The sequence below is a fragment of the Citrus sinensis genome, chromosome 3 (assembly GCF_022201045.2).
Source record: "Citrus sinensis cultivar Valencia sweet orange chromosome 3, DVS_A1.0, whole genome shotgun sequence".
NCBI classification, from domain to species: Eukaryota; Viridiplantae; Streptophyta; class Magnoliopsida; order Sapindales; family Rutaceae; genus Citrus; species Citrus sinensis.
The window spans coordinates 41,526,320-41,546,806 of record NC_068558.1 but is presented as its reverse complement, the minus strand read 5'-3'; the positions used below and the strand labels follow the sequence as shown (position 1 = coordinate 41,546,806).

The 20,487-nt window shown below is 35.8% G+C and overlaps 4 protein-coding genes across 4 annotated transcripts; 1 reads left to right on the top strand and 3 right to left on the bottom strand.

Annotated features, from left to right (window-relative positions):
* Positions 1–1,905: 1,905 nt before the first annotated feature.
* On the bottom strand, positions 1,906–6,976 carry LOC102610176 (uncharacterized). Its single transcript, XM_006479194.4, has 13 exons — positions 6,698–6,976; positions 5,951–6,620; positions 5,428–5,512; positions 5,214–5,303; positions 4,891–4,964; positions 4,255–4,339; positions 4,063–4,149; positions 3,835–3,965; positions 3,489–3,570; positions 3,359–3,406; positions 2,921–2,993; positions 2,696–2,799; positions 1,906–2,382 (listed from the first exon to the last, which is right to left on the bottom strand). The coding sequence occupies exons 1-13, from the start codon at positions 6,834–6,836 to the stop codon at positions 2,263–2,265; spliced, it is 1,788 nt and encodes a 595-aa protein (XP_006479257.2). The 5' UTR covers positions 6,837–6,976; the 3' UTR covers positions 1,906–2,262.
* A 739-nt stretch (positions 6,977–7,715) lies between these two features.
* Positions 7,716–12,286, bottom strand: LOC102609867 (probable methionine--tRNA ligase). Its single transcript, XM_006479193.4, has 14 exons — positions 12,076–12,286; positions 11,835–11,979; positions 10,806–10,959; positions 10,496–10,651; positions 10,093–10,323; positions 9,799–9,942; positions 9,390–9,480; positions 9,118–9,224; positions 8,922–9,036; positions 8,692–8,810; positions 8,530–8,595; positions 8,321–8,449; positions 8,086–8,229; positions 7,716–7,968 (listed from the first exon to the last, which is right to left on the bottom strand). Exons 1-14 carry the CDS (start codon positions 12,215–12,217, stop codon positions 7,834–7,836), a joined length of 1,878 nt encoding a protein of 625 aa, XP_006479256.2. The 5' UTR covers positions 12,218–12,286; the 3' UTR covers positions 7,716–7,833.
* Positions 12,287–13,512: 1,226 nt separating this feature from the next.
* LOC102609572 (putative pentatricopeptide repeat-containing protein At3g25060, mitochondrial) lies at positions 13,513–16,649 on the top strand. Its single transcript, XM_006479192.4, has one exon. The coding sequence runs from the start codon at positions 13,847–13,849 to the stop codon at positions 15,635–15,637; it is 1,791 nt and encodes a 596-aa protein (XP_006479255.2). The 5' UTR covers positions 13,513–13,846; the 3' UTR covers positions 15,638–16,649.
* A 137-nt stretch (positions 16,650–16,786) lies between these two features.
* On the bottom strand, positions 16,787–20,225 carry LOC102609110 (uncharacterized). Its single transcript, XM_006479190.4, has 2 exons — positions 19,398–20,225; positions 16,787–17,475 (listed from the first exon to the last, which is right to left on the bottom strand). The coding sequence occupies exons 1-2, from the start codon at positions 19,681–19,683 to the stop codon at positions 17,105–17,107; spliced, it is 657 nt and encodes a 218-aa protein (XP_006479253.2). The 5' UTR covers positions 19,684–20,225; the 3' UTR covers positions 16,787–17,104.
* Positions 20,226–20,487: the final 262 nt, after the last annotated feature.

The window sequence follows — 20,487 nt, the reverse complement described above, 5'->3', positions numbered from 1 at the left end:
AAAAATGAGTGATATTAAATTTGCATTGAGATGTGCATGAGTTTAATGATATTAATAGGGTGGGAAAAAAAAGCCATTAGAACAAAAAAAAAGTAGTTATTTTTGTGAAAGGAAAAATAAAATAGTAATTAATAGCATTTCTCTATCTCCAATCAAAATAATATAATATTAATAGAAAAGGAAAATTTTATTTGATAATTTTGGAGAGAGAAGTATATCCTATTTGAAAATTTTTAATTAGAATATTTCTTAGAGTCCTTAATATTGATCGGACTCTTTAAATAAAAAATAAAATTTATTTGAAGTATATTTTAATAATGCTCTTATAATAATGTTGTTTAGCATATTACTATAATGTTATTTTGCATATGACCTTATGAGGATATCAACTAATTTGTGTGGAATAGACAGTCATTTTTGGGGATCAAGGGGTGTGCCTTTGGCAGTTCCATCTATCATTCTATTATGAAAGACCAGACTCACCTGTTCTGCCATAATTACCTGCATATTCCACCGGGTAGGATTCCAACTCCGTAAAACAACAACCTAATTTTAAACATCCTCCAATGATCTAAATATTGAGTCGTCTTATGCCTTACGGGGCAAACATCTCCATCGGGTTGTAACAGAGGTCCGATTGCAAAAGGCTGCAACAGGCATTATCACCTACATGGTGTGGTATGGATGGACTCATAATTTTAACCTTACATCGGTCAAACTTAATAAAAGAAGGCATTACCAGCATAATTCAACCTTATTTTTTCACTAGAAGGATGGAGAAAAGGTCGGGAAAGAAGATTGAAAGGTAACAAGTTGACAACTAACAGGTGGCAAGATACATCTGATTCTAGAGGAACTTGTTTATTGTTCATCCATGGGAAGTGGAGTGGCAGTAGGGATGGCAATGGGGAGGGGAGGGGAGGGGACCAATCTCTCCGTACTCATCTCCAATATTTTGTGTATGTCCCCATCTCCTTACCGTTCCCGTCAGAATTATTTAAGAGGCTCCCCATCCCCTCCCCGAATAATAGCAGGTGATCTCCGATCCCCGAATAACTAATACAATTTTTTTTATTTTGAGTTAATCATATTAAAAAAAATTCAAATAAAAGTAAAGTTCGAAATATATCTTACATTAATATCCATTACAAAAGTCACATACATTAAATTAGTAAGTAACGCAGCATACAAGAGATACAAACTATCATGAATAAATTAATAGTCTAATACAAAATTGTAACAAATAAAATTAAATTTATATTCAAAATTAACTTTTCAATAGTGGCGTGGGCACTTTATAAATGTGAACTATTTCCTTTACAACACAATAGTTAAGTCGAAGCAAATATTAGATTAGATTAGATATTAAAATTGTAATTTACTGTGGGCAATTATAACATCTAAAAATAAATAAAAAATAAATTTAAATTTAAAATATTTAATGAATATTAAAATTAAAACAAAAATTTTGGACTAATAGAATCTGTCCAGTCTTTTTAATGTCCTAAATAAAAATTTAGAACTTTAATTAGTTAATTAGGCCTAAAAGTTTAATAATATAAATATTTTGATATTTTTTATTTTTACCAATACTTATAATTTTATAATTCAAATTTTATTATTTATTTACTAGTAATTTTAAAAAATAAAAATTAATTAAAAATTAAAATGGAGAAATGAGTAGGGGATAGGGATTCCACCTCATCTCCGTCCCTTCCCCGAATAAGAAATTGGGTAAAAAAATTTCCCCGTCCTTTCCCCGAATAAGAAATTGGGTATTAAATTATCCTCATATCTTCCCCGAATGGGGAAAATCACCGAGAATACCGGTCCCCGTGGGGATTTTTGCCATCCCTAAGTGGCAGGTACACTTGCAAAGCAAGTTTTTCATGAGAGACTGTCCAATTAGCTGAAAAAATTACACTCAATTTAGTAATAATTAACCGAAACGCCGAGGGGGCAAGAAATCCATCTCGCTCATTGGTTGACAAGAATCCCACAGATACTCAGAACCAACCATATAGACCCACCATAATCTCAGTATTTCTACAATATGAATCTTCAAAACGCCTACCAACATCATTGATTGATGAGAAAATCATTCAAGTGTTATTGAGATTAAATGGAATAATGTTTGCTTCGCAGTATGAAGCTGTGGCGCACTACGCAATGCCGGCTGAATTTACCATCTGATGCCTGCTGGCCTCTCTGCATTGTCTCCCTCCTCTCTATTACTAGATGTTGCTCAGGTCAAGGTAATGATCAAGACTCTACCTTCACTTTGGCTTTCCACGCTGTGTATTTTGCTTTTTCTTGCTTGTATCTCTTCCATTCTCTTAAAGCGGCAAGGAGGACATGCATCGAAACAGGCAAAAAGAATGGCTGCCCAAAGAGACGCAAAAGGGCATCCAATAAGAGAGTAGACAACAAGAAAAGTGATATCTCAAGCAAACAGTCAGGTCAATCCTGATAAACTTGATTCATATAATATTCTACATAATAACTCTTTTGTTTAGCTAATCTAATGCTGTACATATGTTTGAAGGAAATTAAATAGGATTTAATAAAAGAGCTAATCAGATTGACCTTGCTTTAACATAAAATGTTCCATCATGCACTAATTAGGTTAAACTTGCTTATACAAGTAATTTTTTCATTAAGTGCCTGGATATGAATGAAGAGTTGAGTAACAAACCGAATAGATGGCAAAACAGTGCTCAAATGAGTAGTAACTGATGGACATGATAGACGGGTGAAAAAAGGCATCCTCTGCTAGGGATCTTGCTTGTCCTGAAGACACTGACAAAAAGGGATGGTAAATGATTAGTTAGGCTATCCTTGCTGATACAAAATGAAGACAAAATCCACAATCGAAGCCAAAAGCAATGAGAACCTAAAAGTACTGTGTAGAGAAACATACCTGCAGAAGATTCATTATCCCCTAAAGAGGCATTACTCTGGGACAATTTTGCTGCCTCAAGAGAAAACTGAACCTGCTCATCGAGAACAAAAGAAACAGAAAATTCAAAAATCTCATGCAATTAAACCTTGTGTAATAGAGAAATGACCAAAAAATATAACTAACAAAGCCTATGATCTAATTCAGCAAAGACTGGGACAACAAATGATCATCTCTTATGCATCAAATAAATGTAGATAGCTAATGTTGCATTCCTCATCCATGTCCATAGCCGGTTAATTCTCTCTTTTCTTCCCACTAATATTTTCTCCCAACACATGGTCATTTATTTTCATCAATTACAAAAGTAAAACATTCCTAACCCTTCAAGCACATGGATCGGATATGAAATCATTGATATAGTTGTTCGATCAACAGTCAATCAACTTGGCAACTAACCAGTTTTCCTATCTCATCCATGATAATCATCCTTGGCAGCGACTGCACCTGAACAGAAAAGTTTCATCATAATTGTACCAAATGCTCTGGCTGAAAGTGGAGAATGTCAGTTTATTAGTACTAAACATACCAATCTGGAAAGGGAACCAAGTGTTGTGGAACATGAATGAAGATTAAAGCATGCGAACTGCCGAGACAAAACATCCAGCTCCCTAAGAAAATGACCAAAAATTACCATCAAAGAAAGAATTCAATAATACAGTTACAAATTGACCTTCAAAACTGAACAAACCAAAATCAATATAAACATCTTCAGAAAACTAAAAGTTCCCCGAAATAACCTAAGCACGTGCATCTACTGCAGTAAATACCATACTGGCAATATGATGTAATATGTTTAGTCAAGAAAGCATTTGTTAACAGACAGATGTCCCATTGAGTTTTTGACTAGTCAAGAAAGAAAACATCACTGTTACCATTCTGTGAAGCCTTTTCCACTAGGCAAAAGGTGGTATGTGCCAGAGGCACCAATGTAAAGGTTATTGGATTTAAGGCCGAATAGCTGCCGGAACTGTCCCATGAAAACTTCAAAAACCGCCTGAAGATCCTGTTTCAGAATGTGCCCCATAATAAGGAAATAATTAAGATTTTATTGATAAATTGAAAATCCAAAGCTCAAGAAGTCCCAGAAAAACTAATCTGACCTCACGAGACATAGTATGCCTGGAAGGATGATTAGTTTCAGAATTCAAACAGCCAGGAGGGTTCCAAACAACAACACCTCCCCACATCTACAAGTTACCAGAAGCATCATTTGTGCATATTATTAGGAAATTTCAAGGGAAAATGAAACTCCAAATAATGAAAGTGAAGATAATGAAGGTAAGTTCACTAACAGGAGATATAAAACCATTTGTCTTAGAAATCTCTCCAGTTGGAAGCAGAAGGGAAAGAGGGCACTCCTTTGCAGATGGTACATATCTGAATGCATAAAGAAAGAAAATCAACAAAGTGGGATTTGATTGGAACAAAATACTTCTTCTGAATAAATTACACTATTAGCATGGCTTAAACTAACAAATCAAGGAAACAACCTAAGGATGACAACAGAAAACACCACAAAAGAAATTCATAAATACAGGATTCTCCAACTTTTAAAGAAAAATAATAATAATGAAAAAATTATTTTTCCTCAGAGATTAAATAGCCCTACAGAAAGTTAATCACATATACTTAAAACCTCCAACCATAACTAAACTGATAAATATGTACTGTCTCTTCAAATGCAAAAACAAAGGAGAGAGCAAAATAAAGCTGAAAACTAAATGAATACTTGGCCAATAAGATAAGTGTAGCTATTCTTCAGGAAAATAAGATATGTTCAACTGACAAGCAAATATTCTAAAAAAACTAATAACATGTCACATGCTGATATACAATTTGTCTTAAATGAATCTACCATAATATAACAACTTGATCTGCACACAAGTATCAGGAAGTGGATAAATGGAGAAGGAAGTAAAAGGATATACACCACAAATTGCAATATCTTTGACCGTCCGCCTGCTGCAATAGAAGTATCCAAGTGCCACTCGTTTGAATTCACCTATTCAATTAATCAACACCATTATGAGTGAAAAGAATAAAAACCAATCACTCATACGAGATGCAGAATAAACCATGATAAGAAAAGATAACATGAATGACTATTCTTGTATGAGTGAACCATACTGTAAATGTCTAACACTTCAAATATGGCACCGTGGGATTAATGGAGATTTTACAGTAATATTCTTCCAAAACTTCCAATAATCTGTCAAAAACCAAAAAAAGTTAAGAACTCAAAGAAACTTACAAAGAAGGGAAGATCCTTGGTACTAAAGATGTAGCTTTTCCACTTTTCATCCCAGTATGAGAATGAGGATTTTGGCGTATGGTATAAAACCTAAAAGTGAGAACAAACAACAAAAATAGACCAGTGTCAGATAGAACCACACTCAAAATGAATGCAACACCAAAGATTAATAAAATCACAGTAAGTGTTTATGGAAGGAAGAAAGAACAATTACCTGACTTTCAACACTGATATTTGCAATAGGTCCCAAAACCTTAATTATAGGGGCCAGTAGAGTTTCATCTATTCTTTGGAAATCCCTGCATATATATGGAAATGGAAGATGAATAGATTTCTAGAATGGTTGTCGCAGATATGTGTAATCTGCTATTTTTCGTTTTATTTGTCCATCAATATTTATTTTTGTATACTCTTTTAACCTCATAAGAAAAGGACCAAAGAATTTAAAATGACCTCCAAATACATTAATCAGCAAAGCGAATGAGCATTAGTTATTGAATTGAGCAATTCACCTTCTTACTTCCGTCAAATGCAGCCATATATCAGTAGAGTAGATTCTAGATATAAGAAAATAGCAGAAAAATAGATCTAAAAATGCAAATCAAAACTGTAATTGCCTCTATCACAGACTTTTCTTATCTACTTGTTCAGATAATAACTTGTTGCATTCAAACTAAGACAATTTATATATATAGGGAAATCAAAGAAGAATACAGCAGCAACAACAAACATCTTACCAATCGTAAACCCAATCGTTGGGTTCGGCATTAAGCAAATTAAAGGAGAGCACAATCCTACCATCAGCACCCACAGGCATAAACTCCCCATGAATCAACCCATTTTCTGTCCCTCCATTCACAAACATTTTGACAAATATCTCCGCAACTCTCGAAACCAATACACTCTCCTCCTCCTCTTCAACACTCCCCACAATCCACGCGTGCCTGTACTTCCCCACCACCGCCCTAATCCCCTCTCCACCTCCATTCACCACCACAACGCTGTAGACATTCTTCACTCCCAGAGCAGACCCCAACAACTCATCAACACCATCGTCATCATCGTTACCAATATCAAAATCAACGGCGCTGATTGCGCCACAGCGGTAGTAGTTACTCTTATCAGTTGGATGCGTTTGCGCGCAACTAGAAACGGAGTCAACGGTGACGGAGAGTGCGAGATCGTTAGCACAGGCGCCACATTGGGAGGTATTCGAGGTCAGTTTCCTAATTTTGTCGAGGATTGACAGTTGGAGATGGTTAGGGCTGGGATTCGAATTGAAGTTAATAAATACGGCTTGAAAACGGCAGGGGAATGATAGCGATGGATTCGATTCCATTTCCGATATTTCGCCGAACGGAAGCGAAGAGCGGTAGATTTCGACCGACTTCCATAAGAACGGAAAGCCTGTAATTAAAATTAAAAGTTAATGAAAATGAAAATTCAGTCACGAGTGGATGCACATATTTGGGTGTGATGATTACCTAGGACTAAGGAGAAGAGTACGGAGAGAGTCAGGACGAGCCGCTTCACTCCAGGTTTGGTGATGCGGGTGCTGTCCGGGTCCACGTGTGAAGGTGCGGCTTGCCTATTATCGGGTACCTCGGGTGAGATTTCGCTCATTATTCTTTTGCACTGAATGAAGCTCTTGCCTCTGGTTCGATTGAATTGAGTTCAGCTCGTGTTCGTGCTTCCCGTTAACTTACGAACTCACTGCTGACCTGGCGAATGATTTGGACCCAAGAGATTCCAACAACTTAATAAATAAATAAAAGGGGGCAAACATTATCTTACAACTAATGTAATCGTACATCCTCTCAAATAAACAGTTTATGTATGGGACTTAGTCACTATTTATATGATGAGTACATTTTACATTAGTTGTAAGGTAGGGGATCCATAAAAGGAAAGTGAATTATTTGTACAGTATTGTTGCGGACCGTTGCTAGCTCAATTGTCCATCATTTCGGACTAGAGAGCCCAAAACAAGACCAAGGGTGCTAGCTTGACCCGATTCTGAAAAGGTTGAGACAACTCTAGCACATTTGAGCTTGTAAATAATTTAAAATACTCCACACATTTCTAGCTCATGTAAATATATAGAATTCTAGGCATGTGATAAGAATTCTCTAGAATCTCTAGAATTTGGTAAGCCTCCCCTATAAATATGTCATGACATTTAGCATTTGAATAACAAACTTAGAGCAAGTAACTCAAACATTTTTATAAGCTTTCTTGTAAACACTCTTTGAGTAATACAATTTCTCTCATTCAGCTCTATTGCTCTCTTCTCTATTAATTCTTCGAAAACCTCTAAACTTAACTAGTCGAGAAGCTCAAGACTTACTTAGAAATTTTTGACAAAATTATCTAAGTGCCACACGAATTTGCTGCACAAAACACTCATCCCGTGAAACTATTTAATCTTTTCATTTTAGGAGTGGCCTTTTTTATGTCTTTGATTCGCTTGCAAATACGTTCTTTTTTAAAACGCTTTATAGATTGATCACTAGCCGTCCATGTAAAGGGCTCATTAGTATTTTTCTTATTATATCTTTTATTAATCTTGGTTTTACAATGAGTTCTTTTTCTTTTCTAGTAGCTAAATCAGTAGAATTGATCAGTTTAATGGCACAGAAATCTTGGTTTTCTTCAAATGTTCTGCTAGCCTTTTGGCTTCAGCTTCTGCCTGTACAGCTCTATCAGCTTGACTTCCAGCAAATTTCTCCCTGAAGAACCTCACGTCCTCATCTTTCTGTAAGTAAACGAATTGCCACATTCAGTGATAAGGAAGGCGAGATTAAGCTCTACTAGTAATAGTCCAATAGAGAATCGCCAAAGATATAAAAGTTGAGATAAAGAGAATTTATACCAATTCCTTAAATAATGGAGAGGACATCCCAATCCTGTGACCGGCAGGAAGAATCTCCCAAGGTTTTCTTGCCCTTTCAAGATCTCCATTTTCGTCGGAAAGTGAAAATTTGGTTTCAGTGGGCACATTGAGCTGCTTCAGGACCTTGAATGTGAAAATTAATTGCATTATCATTAGACTCACTAAACAACTTTTGGGAAATTTTTATTCAGGAATCTCTTAACCTGATGCATACCTCAAGAGAAAATGATGGCATGAAAGGTTCCAGCAAACATGCTAGAAGATAAACTAACCCCACTGAAGTTCTAATGACGATAGAGCAGGAACCTTGATCTTCATTGTAAAGCTTCCAGAACTGGCTCTCCTACAGACCATGTCATAAAGTTAAACTAGTCAACGCAGATAAAGCTAAAAAGAACAAAAAACTTGTTTTAACAGACTCACTTGTAGATATGCATTCCCCTCGCTAGAGATGCTCATTCCAATTCGCAATCCTTGCTTCAGCTTAACCTATTCAACGCAGTGCAGAGAATTGTCACAGGACTCCAAAAATAAGACCTGAAATACAACAAACTAAATTTTGTCACATCATAGTTAAGCAATTACCTTTTCCATGGCTTCAATGTACTGATCTATATGGTTACTAATTTTTTCTGCCAACATCTTGGTCGATGGATGTAAATCTGCCTTCGGGGAATCGGGAATGATAGATCCATATCCTCGCCCTGCAGAAGAAATTATCAATATTGTAGGAGACCAAATTATGCATGGAAAAAAATTGTAAGCTGAATGATATACGGTTTTCTAGCGGCGTACATAAGATGATGCAAACAAACCTGGAGGTTTAGCAATGAAGCTCAGTACTCTATTAACAAAATTGCCCAAATTATTCAGCAACTCAGTATTCAATTTTGCTTGGAAGTCCTCCCATGTAAACAGTGTGTCTGAAACCTGACCAGAACAGAACCTTCTGAATCAGCAAGCAGATCTTGCTAAAGCTGATAGCTATGTTTCTGTGGCTATTGAACTCACCTCTGGCCTGTTAGTTATCAGATAATATCGCCATACTTCAGCAGGAATATTCGTATCTTTCACATCATTTCCAAAAACTCCTACACCCTTGCTCTTTGAAAATTTCCCTGCAGTATTAAACATTATATAAACTATACAAACATTTATTATATTGAAGAATCATAGCATCACAGCTTCAGAAACAAAAGGACTTTTTCAGTGCACAACCACCGTAAGGAAATCTTATTTGGCGATTTCATGCCAAGATAACCACTTTGCATTGACAGTAATACCTGCTTCATAGTTTAAATATTCTGTAACACTGATAGTTTTCATTAGTGTCCAGTTTTCTTCAGTCCCAAGAAGTGTAGATGGAAACATCACCTGGAAGAAAAGAATCATCCAAAAGAAGGGTCACAAATAAATCAAACTCCATTAATGAGCACAAAATTTATTAATCTATATGCATTGATAATGTTGAGATCATGAAGATATGGGGTACGCATACTGAATGTTAATGGGAGTGCACATATTAATCATGTCCATTGTCAGTTAAACTGGTTCCAAGAGTCAGAACTGCTAGCATTTTCAATCCATGGGTATAGTATTCCCCTAAGTAGGAATTTCTGTACATTCCTTTTTACAACTCGATAGCAGAAATAAAAAGAATAGAAGAGACAGAAGTGAAGAGGAAGTTCTTACAGTGTGGAAAGGCACATTATCCTTTCCCATAAACTGATACAGCTCCACATTTTCAGGGTTCTTCCACCATTCCTCCCAATCAGGAGTATAGCATGAGGTAATAGATATATAACCAATAGGCGCATCGAACCACACATAGAAGACCTGAACATCATGTATAATCAACTTGACATGATATAATTAAATGTGATACTGCATAAGAGCTGGCAATTTTGAACAAAACTAAAAACAAGAATGTTGTGCTTGACAGAGAAGGGATCAATTTAAAAAATGAATGCAAAATTTCATTTCAACCTTATCCTTAAATTTTTTGTGCGGAACAGGAACACCCCATTTAAGATCCCTGGTAATGCACCGAGGTTTCAACCCGTCCTTAAGCCATGCATATGTGCCTTGAATAGCATTCTGGCTCCAAGATCCTGAAACTGACATCTTATTGATGTACTCTTCTAATTTATCTTTAATCAATGGGAGCTCCAGGAACAAGTGGTCTGTATCACGGATTTTTGGTGTTGCTTGACAAACCTGTTCAGAGTACAATATTCAATATAAAACCAAACATATGTCTGAAAACACCTATATCTTTAAATTCTAATTAACAGGCAGAATATTAAACAAAGTTGATTCAGCCAAGGTACTGTGGAAGTCACAAGAAGAGAGTAGCTAAAAAACATATTTATGCGAATGGTATGTGTACCTTGCATCTGGGATCTTTAAGTTCTGTTGGATTCAACAGCTTTCCGCACCTTTCACATTGATCCCCTCGAGCAGAATCATAATTACAACCTAGCGTTGGGCAGCTGCCTTCCACTAGTCGGTCAGCTAAGAAACGTTTGCATGTATCACAATAAAGCTGCACCGTTTTTGGAAATCAAATTCACCAAAGACTCAGTTATGCAGCAAATTATTCTCCAGAAAATATACGATAAAATTATTCAGTTAAGTGCAGGAAAAAAACCTCTGTAATTGCACAAAATCAAAATAACATCCTAGTGTGGCAAAACTACCTGTCGTGTTGTATATTCTGAAAGCCAGTTGTTCTCCAACAACTTCTTGAAAATTGCCTGACAAATTTCAGTTTGCTGAGGAGTTGATGTGCGTCCAAATTCATCAAAACTTATGTTGAACCAATTGTAAACTGCCTTATGTATTGCATAGTATCTGCAATTGCCGGAAGAACAAGTAAGAGATGGAAGAAATTCATGTATGCTTTCAGATGCAACAAAAGAAATATGCTTCATCCAGGGATATACAGGATTAACATGGTCGTCACTTGAAATCAAAGATATGAGTAACAAACAGAACAACATCTTCAAGCAAGACAAATATCACAACGCTCAGCTATGCAATTATTAGAATTTCAACAATGTTACATCTTAGAGCAACTTTCAGCACTCACATTCATTCCATCAGATATCGTATGCAATAAGACTCTCTGAATTTCAACGATATGAAAGGGACTGCTGCCTCAACTTTGAAGACACCTACATGGTTATTACTAGTTTTCTAATTATGGGTTTCCATTAGATGACAATAGATAATATGATTTGCACTGAATTGGATTAAGGTGCAGTCTTGATTCTATGCTCCAGCATCGAAATAACCCTGATTGGTCATACCGAATTAATACAACATCTGTTACCCTGATTGGTCTTTGGCCTCCAAAAAATCATTTTGTTCATACCTAGAGAGAGAAACTCATTTTCTCCATTTTTCTTCTTTCTTTAATCTTAATCAAACACTAATTTAAGTGTCGGAGTGCCTATTTCAGGTACTCACCCCTCCGAAATCGAGGCCAACGATTGTGAGAAGTTCTCCACAAGCTACAAATATGTGTGAAGGTAAAAAATTCCAGCCACCTTCAGTTATCACAGATTTGCTGCCCTCGATTGAAGTAAAGGTTAACAAATGCAATTTTTGAAAATAAAAATAAGGAAGGTATGATCACAACTGCTTGCTGCAAATGGCCAAAAAGGAAAAAAAAAGAAAGAAAGGAAAAAATAAAAGACTGCATGAATGTAACAAGAAATTATTACTTGTCACAGATTTGCTGCGTAGTACAATTCTCCTCCATAGCCTTAGTCTCGGTAGCAGTACCATACTCATCGGTACCACATATGTACAGAGCATTGTAGCCACGCAGTCGGCAGTAGCGGGCAAAAACATCAGCGCTCAAAACACCTGAAACAAAGCCGAGTTAAAAACAAAACCCCCAGGTTACATGAACTGCAAATGAAGAAGAAAAAGAAAGAAACTATGATGCTTATTTTAATTTACAGCCTATTATGTTCCCAAGATGAGGGACGTTGTTCACATAAGGCAGAGCGCTTGTGATGAGTATGTTTCTCTTGCCAGGGACTGGCAGCTTTGCCACTCTGTGGTTTCTTTCACCATCCGGTTGTTGTTCTGAATCTCCCATTTCCTTGTAATCTTGCAGTCTAAGAAACCAGAAGCGGGAGAGAGATCAAGATTTTAGTAACTAACTATAGGCTTGGCAAGCGCTGCCTTAAAAGATTTTATTATTATTTATTTTAAGGTAACAAAATTAAATTAATAAAACTAATAAGGCACAAATATTACTTGTTTATTTATATAATCAAAATATTATATACACCTGTTTATATGTGTGTGTATAAATTTTATTCAATTATATATATATATATATATATATATATTACTTATTTATATTCTTCTAACAGTTTAACAATAAATTTCGAAACACATATAATAAATTTTAAATTTTAAAAAATATTTAATTTATCTTTTACATCATAATTAACAGTAATTATTTTAAAAATTATAATATTATTAAACTTACTTTTATACAGCTATTTTGTATTGTAAATAAAGTTATCATAATAATAATAATAATAATAATAATAAAGCGAGACTAGGTAATTACTTATTATAGATAATTATATGCTAATGCCACCAAGTCGAAGTGGGACAAACGGTTTGAGTGCCCGGGAAGGCTCGAATCATTCATTTGTGGGTAGGGTGGTCGGTGTATATGTACGCAGTGGTTGAACTATTGATTATGCTATTTTATATATATTTTCGGAGCAGAACTTTTTATTTATTTATTCCAGCCGTTGCGTATCTTTTGATGCTGTGTATACTTTTCAGAAATGAATATGGGAATCAAGGAGATGAGAAAAAAAGAATACGAATGAATAATATGTTTATTTGTTTAAATGAGAGGTAGAATGAGAATTAAATTGACAAGATTTATTTAAAATTATGAATGATTATTAGAGTTCTCATTTTTTATGGGGAGATGAGAATGAGAATCTTATTTTTTTAAGTGACTATATTACCCTCACTAAAATAATAATAATAATATAACAAAAAATGACTATAATTAATTAAGGTCAATTTAATAATTTGAAATAATTTTAATATAAATTAAACACATTAATGATAATATAATTAGTTTATTCTGATTCTAATTTTATAGTTAAAGTAAACAATATATTCTAATTCATATTCTCTATTCTGATTCCGTGTATTTTAATTTTACTCCATTTCAATTCTAGGCCATCTGGTGCACCATCAATAAAAATTTGAAGAATTGAAATAGGGTGTTGAAGAATCACCCACCCACCATCACAATTTGACAAACAACTCAGCAAAGGAAATCACGTTGGTTGTTTTTTTTTTTTTTTTTTTTTTCTTTTAATAATAAAAAGAGCCAACCAATAAAGTATTAAAAAGCAAGCAAGTGGAGCATCAAGGTCAGCACTCGTTTGTCACAAAGATGATATGATGCCTCATGTTTAAATATATGTTGCATATTAATCAGATTCTCAAAGTCAATTTCCAAGATGAAAAATCATACACACATATATTTTTATATTTCGCAAATCCCTTTTAATCATTTTGAAATTGCATTTTAGCAACAAAAAAGAGAGCTTTCTTAATTAGCAAAATTAATTTCGGAATCGTTTGGATAAACTAACCCTGTGTTTTGTTTCCCGCCCTTTTTTTTTTTTTTGTAACGGCCATTGACAAACTCTAGACCTCTCAAGCTTTTGTAGCATGCCGCAACATGTGCTTTCTCAAAAATCCAAAGCACCTAAAAGCCCTTTTCTTAGCTGCTAAAGATAAAAGAACCCTAATCAAAATCCACGCTTTGATGATTAAGACTAACCTCTCCGCATATGGAAACTCCGTCGGCCGAATCATAGCATTATACGGTGGTAAGAACGATATTGTGTCGGCCCGAAAACTGTTTGAAGAATTGCCTCTGAGAGGTGTAGACACCTACAATGCCATAATCATTGCGTATTCTCGTAAAGAATCTCCATTTGAAGTTTTGGGCCTTTATAATCAAATGATAAAAGAAGACGTAAGACCTGATAGCTCCACATTTACAGTTGCACTAAAGGCTTGCGTGAGCTTGATGGACTTGAAAATGGGGGAGGAAATATGGCGTAAAGCAGTGGAGCTTGGTTATGGAAATGATGTGTTTGTTGGATCGTCTATGTTGAATTTGTATGTGAAGTGTGGGAAAATGAATGAGGCTATGGTTGCGTTTGAGAAGATGCAAAGGAAAGACCTCGTTTGTTGGAGTTCTATGATAAATGGGCTCGTGTTTAACGGACAACCTCGTGAAGCCGTTGATGCTTATAAAAGGATGAAAAAGGAGGGGATTGATGCAGATGAGGTTGTGATGATGGGGTTGATTCAGGCTTGTGCTGATCTTGGGGACTCGAGATTTGGGCTCTCAGTTCACGGGTATAGTATTAGGAGACATCTCAATTTGGACGTCAAGGTTCAAACAAGCCTTGTAGATATGTATGCTAAGACGGGGCATTTGGATCTTGCTTCTCATGTATTCAAAAATATGTCCCGTATTAACATCGTCACCTGGGGTGCACTAATTTCTGGCTTTGCTCAAAATGGTTTAGCGGGAAGTACACTTGAATTATTGATGGAGATGCAGAGTTGTGGGTTTGAACCAGATTCAGTATCCCTCATAAGTGCACTTTTGGCATGTGCACAAATTGGTTTTTTGAAATTGGGCAAGTCCATTCATGGATATACTGTGAGGAGGTTTGATTTTAATCAAGTTTTAGGTACTTCTGTAATTGACATGTATTCAAAATGTGGAGTGCCTTCTTGTGCACGTGCCCTTTTCGATCAGATGCAATCCAGGGACTTAATCTCTTGGAATGTAATCATTGCTAGCTATGGGATCCATGGACATGGGGAGGAAGCGCTATCTCTCTTCCTCCAGATGATAGAAACAAAGGTAAAACCAGACCATTCTACTTTTGCTTCACTTCTCTCAGCTCTTAGTCACTCAGGATTAGTGGAAGAAGGTCGATACTGGTTTGATCTCATGGTCAGCAAATATAAGATTCAACCAACTGAGAACCACTATGCTTGTATGGTTGATCTTTTGGCTCGTGCAGGAGAAGTAGAAGAAGCACTAAAGATTGTAGATTCCATGAGTACTGAACCTGGACTTGCTGTCTGGGTTGCTCTCTTGTCAGGCTGCCATAACCATAAGAAGTTTTCAATTGGAGAGAAGGTGGCAAAGAAGGTCCTTAAGCTAAATCCTGATGACTTGGGCATTCATGCTTTGGTTTCAAACTTCTTTGCCATGGAACAGAAGTGGGAAGAAGTTGCTGGTGTAAGAAAGACAATGAGAAAGAGTGGGATGAAGAAAGTGCCTGGCTATAGTGTAGTCGAAGTGAATGGGGAGCTCCATGCATTTATTATGGAAGATAAGAGCCATAATCAGTATGAAGATATTGCGTACGTTCTAAAGAAGTTGTACTTAGAGATGAGAGCTATAAGGTATCTTCCGAATATTGAACTTTGCATGATCTGAAAAGAAAGGCAAGAATGAGTGGCCGTAGTGAGAGATTTGGAATTGCTTGTGGCCTATAAGAGACTACTAGAAAATAATTACTCCTTGTGAAGAACCTCGACGCTGGTGAGAGGGAGATGAGCTGCCAAGCTCACTGTTCACCTCCTAAATAATGAAAAAGGGACTTTTGTGAGAAACGTGAAGTAATTCCCTCTCTTTCGGGATAAGAACTGTGCAAGTGGGAACTGCTGAAACATGAGGCACTGCAAGGACTTTCTGTATGTTGAGAGCCAAATTTTCTAGCCAAGGACCCTCAATTAGATGAAAGAACTAGGTTTTCACAACCGTGACTTGCTCATGAAGAGAGTTTGTGAACTAACATCTCCATCACAGATGGTTTCCACTTTCCTCTATAAAGTCCCAGAGCATTTGAAGGAACATGGATTATAAACCCACCATGAGGCCAATTAATCAGTCATATCAACTAGTGTTCTTCTGGAAGTCTTATCCAGAACTATGATATGTTTACTCTCTTCTGGACTGGATTTCTGATTTTTATTGATTTTGGCACTTGAGCTTAGCTCTTGGCTTCAGGGACACATGGAAGAGCATGAAGAGCATGATCCTCTGTCAACTGCTGCACAATATGCCCCCACTTACTATCTGAAAATAAGGCTATAGAGTGTGAATTCTTTAGCTCAATATATCCCCAACTCTTACAAACATGAAGAATATGGAGAACATTTACCATGTTAAGATTGCACCTGTCTGCCATTTCTGGATACAAGCCAAGACCTCTAGCATGGTTTAACACCTTGTAAAACTCTGTATAATACATGCATATACAAAGGGATGTGTTTATATATGTTAAAAGCAATTTGCATCAACTGGTGTTGGCATCTTGAGATGCTCATTCATTTTAGTTATCAGTTCTGTACAAGAAAGTATATCCAGGTTCCAGTATAATTTTTCTTGTTTCTAATTTGTCCTTAATCTGAACCTCATTATGTAAATTTCATTCTGTTCCTTTTTTCCCCCCAGGTTATATTTATGAAGAATTCTGAATGATGAAGCATGTTCAAGTCTATTAATAAACTAAAAGAAGTAGGCTATTACAGTATCCGGTAGTTTCCACTTTCCAACCCTCCGATGAATGTTTAATGACCAGAATTTCAAGATAAAATCTAACTTCAATTTCTATATCAGTTGAAAAGAAAATTGGGTATCAACAATAAGACAAGACATAAGATGAGCAAACTGCAAATTCTAAATTCAGGGAATTACAAAATTTTCAACAATTTGGTGTAGACAAAACACTCCCCTACCCTAAAAAGGAGCTACTTGGCCTCCACCTGTCTACCACTCCTCCATGAAGCATAAATCAGTAGCCATTTCCGTGAAATTTTGGAGATGTTTTATGGACATCCCATCGAACAAAAAGAAGTAATCGTTTGCAAAACCTGAATGTTGGAGTCTTTCGATATTTCCTCAACTCTTGTATCCTTGAGCTTGCTTCTGAAGGTTTTGGTTGTCTTCTAGTAAGCGATCATATTCAAGTAGTAGATCTGCAGATTGTTTCTGAAGGGCGATCACATGAGCATCAGCGGTTTCAATCTGCTTGTCCTTCTGTTCACATTCTGACTTTAGCTTCTTCAAATTCACAGATAGAGTTGAAATCTCTTCTTGCAGCCGCTTCAAATCCTTGGAAGCCTTCTCTTCCTTGTCTTTAAGTTGCATTTTTTCTTTTTGAAGCTGTTCCACTTCCTCTTTTGAGGATCCAGCATTACTCCTTAGCCGAATAAGCTTAGTAAGATAATGATGCATGCGATCAATTATGAATCCAAGAAATAGGGTAAAGCCTGCAAAATCAAGTTCAGACCATTATAGTTACACAAACAAGCTAAAAGGAATTGGGCCAAGAATGGTTTAAGTTTGCACAAAATTCAGAGACTAAAAATGTCGATTAACTTCTCAAGGTTAAATCTATCTCCTTTCAGATTTTCAATCACCGAGTCCTTCACAGTTGATCATTGAAACATGTTTTTAACTAAAATTTCCTCCATTTGTTGTATGGTACAACAGCTTACATGAAAAATGTTGCGCAACAATGTAACCGGCCAAAGGAACAAGAACAAAGGAAGTAGTACATAAAGTTTGGTCTCTAGTTCATAACTTTTTACACACGAGAGATGCAACACATGGCACTTTTCAATCATTCAACCAGGAGGAATAAAAAAAGGAACCAGAAAATTTGAAAAAACAGAGTACGAACACATGTAAACAATTTAGGAAATCCAATTTACAAGAGTGTAATGATAGTTAAAGCTCAAATCATTGACAGCTAATTGTTTCATGAAGCTTAATAGAATTTGAGACAAAAATAGCCCTGGCATTCAACATCTAGTCAGATCAAATTCAGTTCTAGTCTTCACATTGTAAGATTTGGATGTTATCTTATCTAATTTCTGCTTTCATAAATTTGAATTCTAAAATGCTTTTGAGTTACTGCATACAGATGTACACATATCTAACTAACAAGTGCACGATATAAGACAAACGCACATGCCATATTGCAGAAGAGATTAAAAATAAGGAGCAAAAACATTTATTAGCATCTATAGCAAAATGATTTTGATGTATCTTCATAGGCCTTTCAAGCAACATTAGTACTTATTGCGATAAGTTTCAGACCAACCAAGTTCAGTTTCCATCTTGCTATGAGTACCAAAGGTGCAGTAGGTGACCTCAAATATGAGATTTGCATCCCATCAACAGCTATAGAACCGAGTCTTATGTTTAGAGAAATTCCAGTAATCTTGAACTCTAGCAATCAGGAACCATAAAGCACACATATCAGAATGAACACACTGAACATGATCTTTCATTCCAGCAACAATGTTAAGAACCGTAACCACAATATTTATAGACCAAGATGCTTGCAAAAGGTATTGTGGGCATAAACCAAGGGGAATTTCAAAATTAGAACATTTATTTATCACAAGCATGTCAAGAAACAATACTCAGAACATAAATGGAAGAATGGGAACCTCTTTGAATTTAGCATCTTATTGACTTCTCTAATGAGTTTGTTATGATATTTTCATTAATTACCTGGACGCATTCCCTAATTCAGATTTCCCTTTCTTCCTTTAAAAGAATGGACTTTAGCACACACAAAACAAAAGCAATCTCACACAGGTATTCAATGACCCCTATTGTAGTATACCTATCTTTTTTCAGTTTTTTGCGTGCCCACCACTCACTCAATCTACTTAAAAAAAATAAAATAAAATAAAGAAAGCTTGTGTACAATATACAAGTCCCCCATTCTCCTCCATCTAGGGCACACTTCTTATATATGCGCATATGCCATCAAAATAACCCAGTCCTTCTATTCTAAGAACAAATTTCACCACACCGCAAATGTGATTTCTAAGAACAGAAATCAAGGGGATATTGGCTCTCAAAAGCTGATATATCTTTGACACAAATCTAAAATCTTAGTATTTAGATAAAGCAATAAACTTATGCATTAAATATCCCTATTGTGATTCCAGCATTCGTTAATTAAATCTTACATTTCAAAACACAATCCCTGTAACATTAGTTCAAATTACCCCCTCCTAGTTTCCTTAAAATCCACCTATCCCAATATGAAATAATATCTCTTAAGTCCCACAAAGAGAATTCTAATGATGAACAACTACTAAAACTTGCAGAGTAAAAGATTAAAAAAAAAACAATAACCAAAAATCACCAACAGAAAAGAGAATCAACGTACCAATGAGTGAAGCCTCAAGCAAGTGAGTCCTCCATAGAACTTGATCCATAGGAGACATGGTACCAAGCTTTGCACCTTTGTTTTGGATCTTGACAATGCTCATAAGACTTGATAAGAGAATAACAAACATGGTGCCAGCAATAGTTTTAACAGTAGCTGGACCCTTCCCCATTTTCAGCTGATCCAAACTCTTAATCACAAGTTCCCTCAACGGCCCAATCTTTACTAATAGAAGAAAAGCCAAAGCACCCTCAGCGAAAAGAACCAAGAACAACAATTGAATCATCTCTGCCAAGCTCAGCTAGAAACTTTCAAAGAGTCAAGATTTTTCCTAAATGTGTATCAATCTTCATGAGAAATACTAACACCACTCAAAGAAACGCAATCTACAGCTTCAGAAAAGAAGGGTTTTAGGAAATGGGCACTAGTTTTTATAAGAAATACACACCCAAAAAAAAAAACCCCACCTCCCAAAACAAGATTTCACTTAGATTTTTATCTCAAGAAAAATGAGGTTTGTACAGCTAAAGATCTGTGGATTTAGCCGTAAGTAAAAGGAAAGAAGCTCTTTTTTTAGAAACCCATTATTTTTCTTCTCATTTGCTTCTTTAATCTAAATTAATGGTGTGGTTTGTGGATTAGTAGTGTGTGATTTGGTAATAGGTTTTGCTTTTTACAGCAGGACTCACTCACGAGAGCCCAAAAGACGAAATGGCCAATAGTCAAAAAGTTAAATGAAGAAAAGAAATGGGGAAAAAACTAAAAACAAAAAATAAAAAAGTCACGAAAGTAGCGTAAAAAGAGGGCAGGTTTGGCTCGGAAGCAAGCAAGAGATTATAAAATTATTATCATGCGTTCGATTAGCCCTTTAGCTAATCTTGTTACGTTAAAGACTTAAAGTAGCGTTTGGTAAACCACTAAGATGATGATCTATTGATCTAAATAAAAACAAATAGCTTTGTGCTTTTTCGAAACTGCTTTTAAACTGAAAGGCGCGTTAGTCGTACTCTCTCATTTAGATTAAACGCCGAAACTCGCTACTCGTACTTGACAACTGGACAATGAGATTATGACAACTCTGCCCATGATC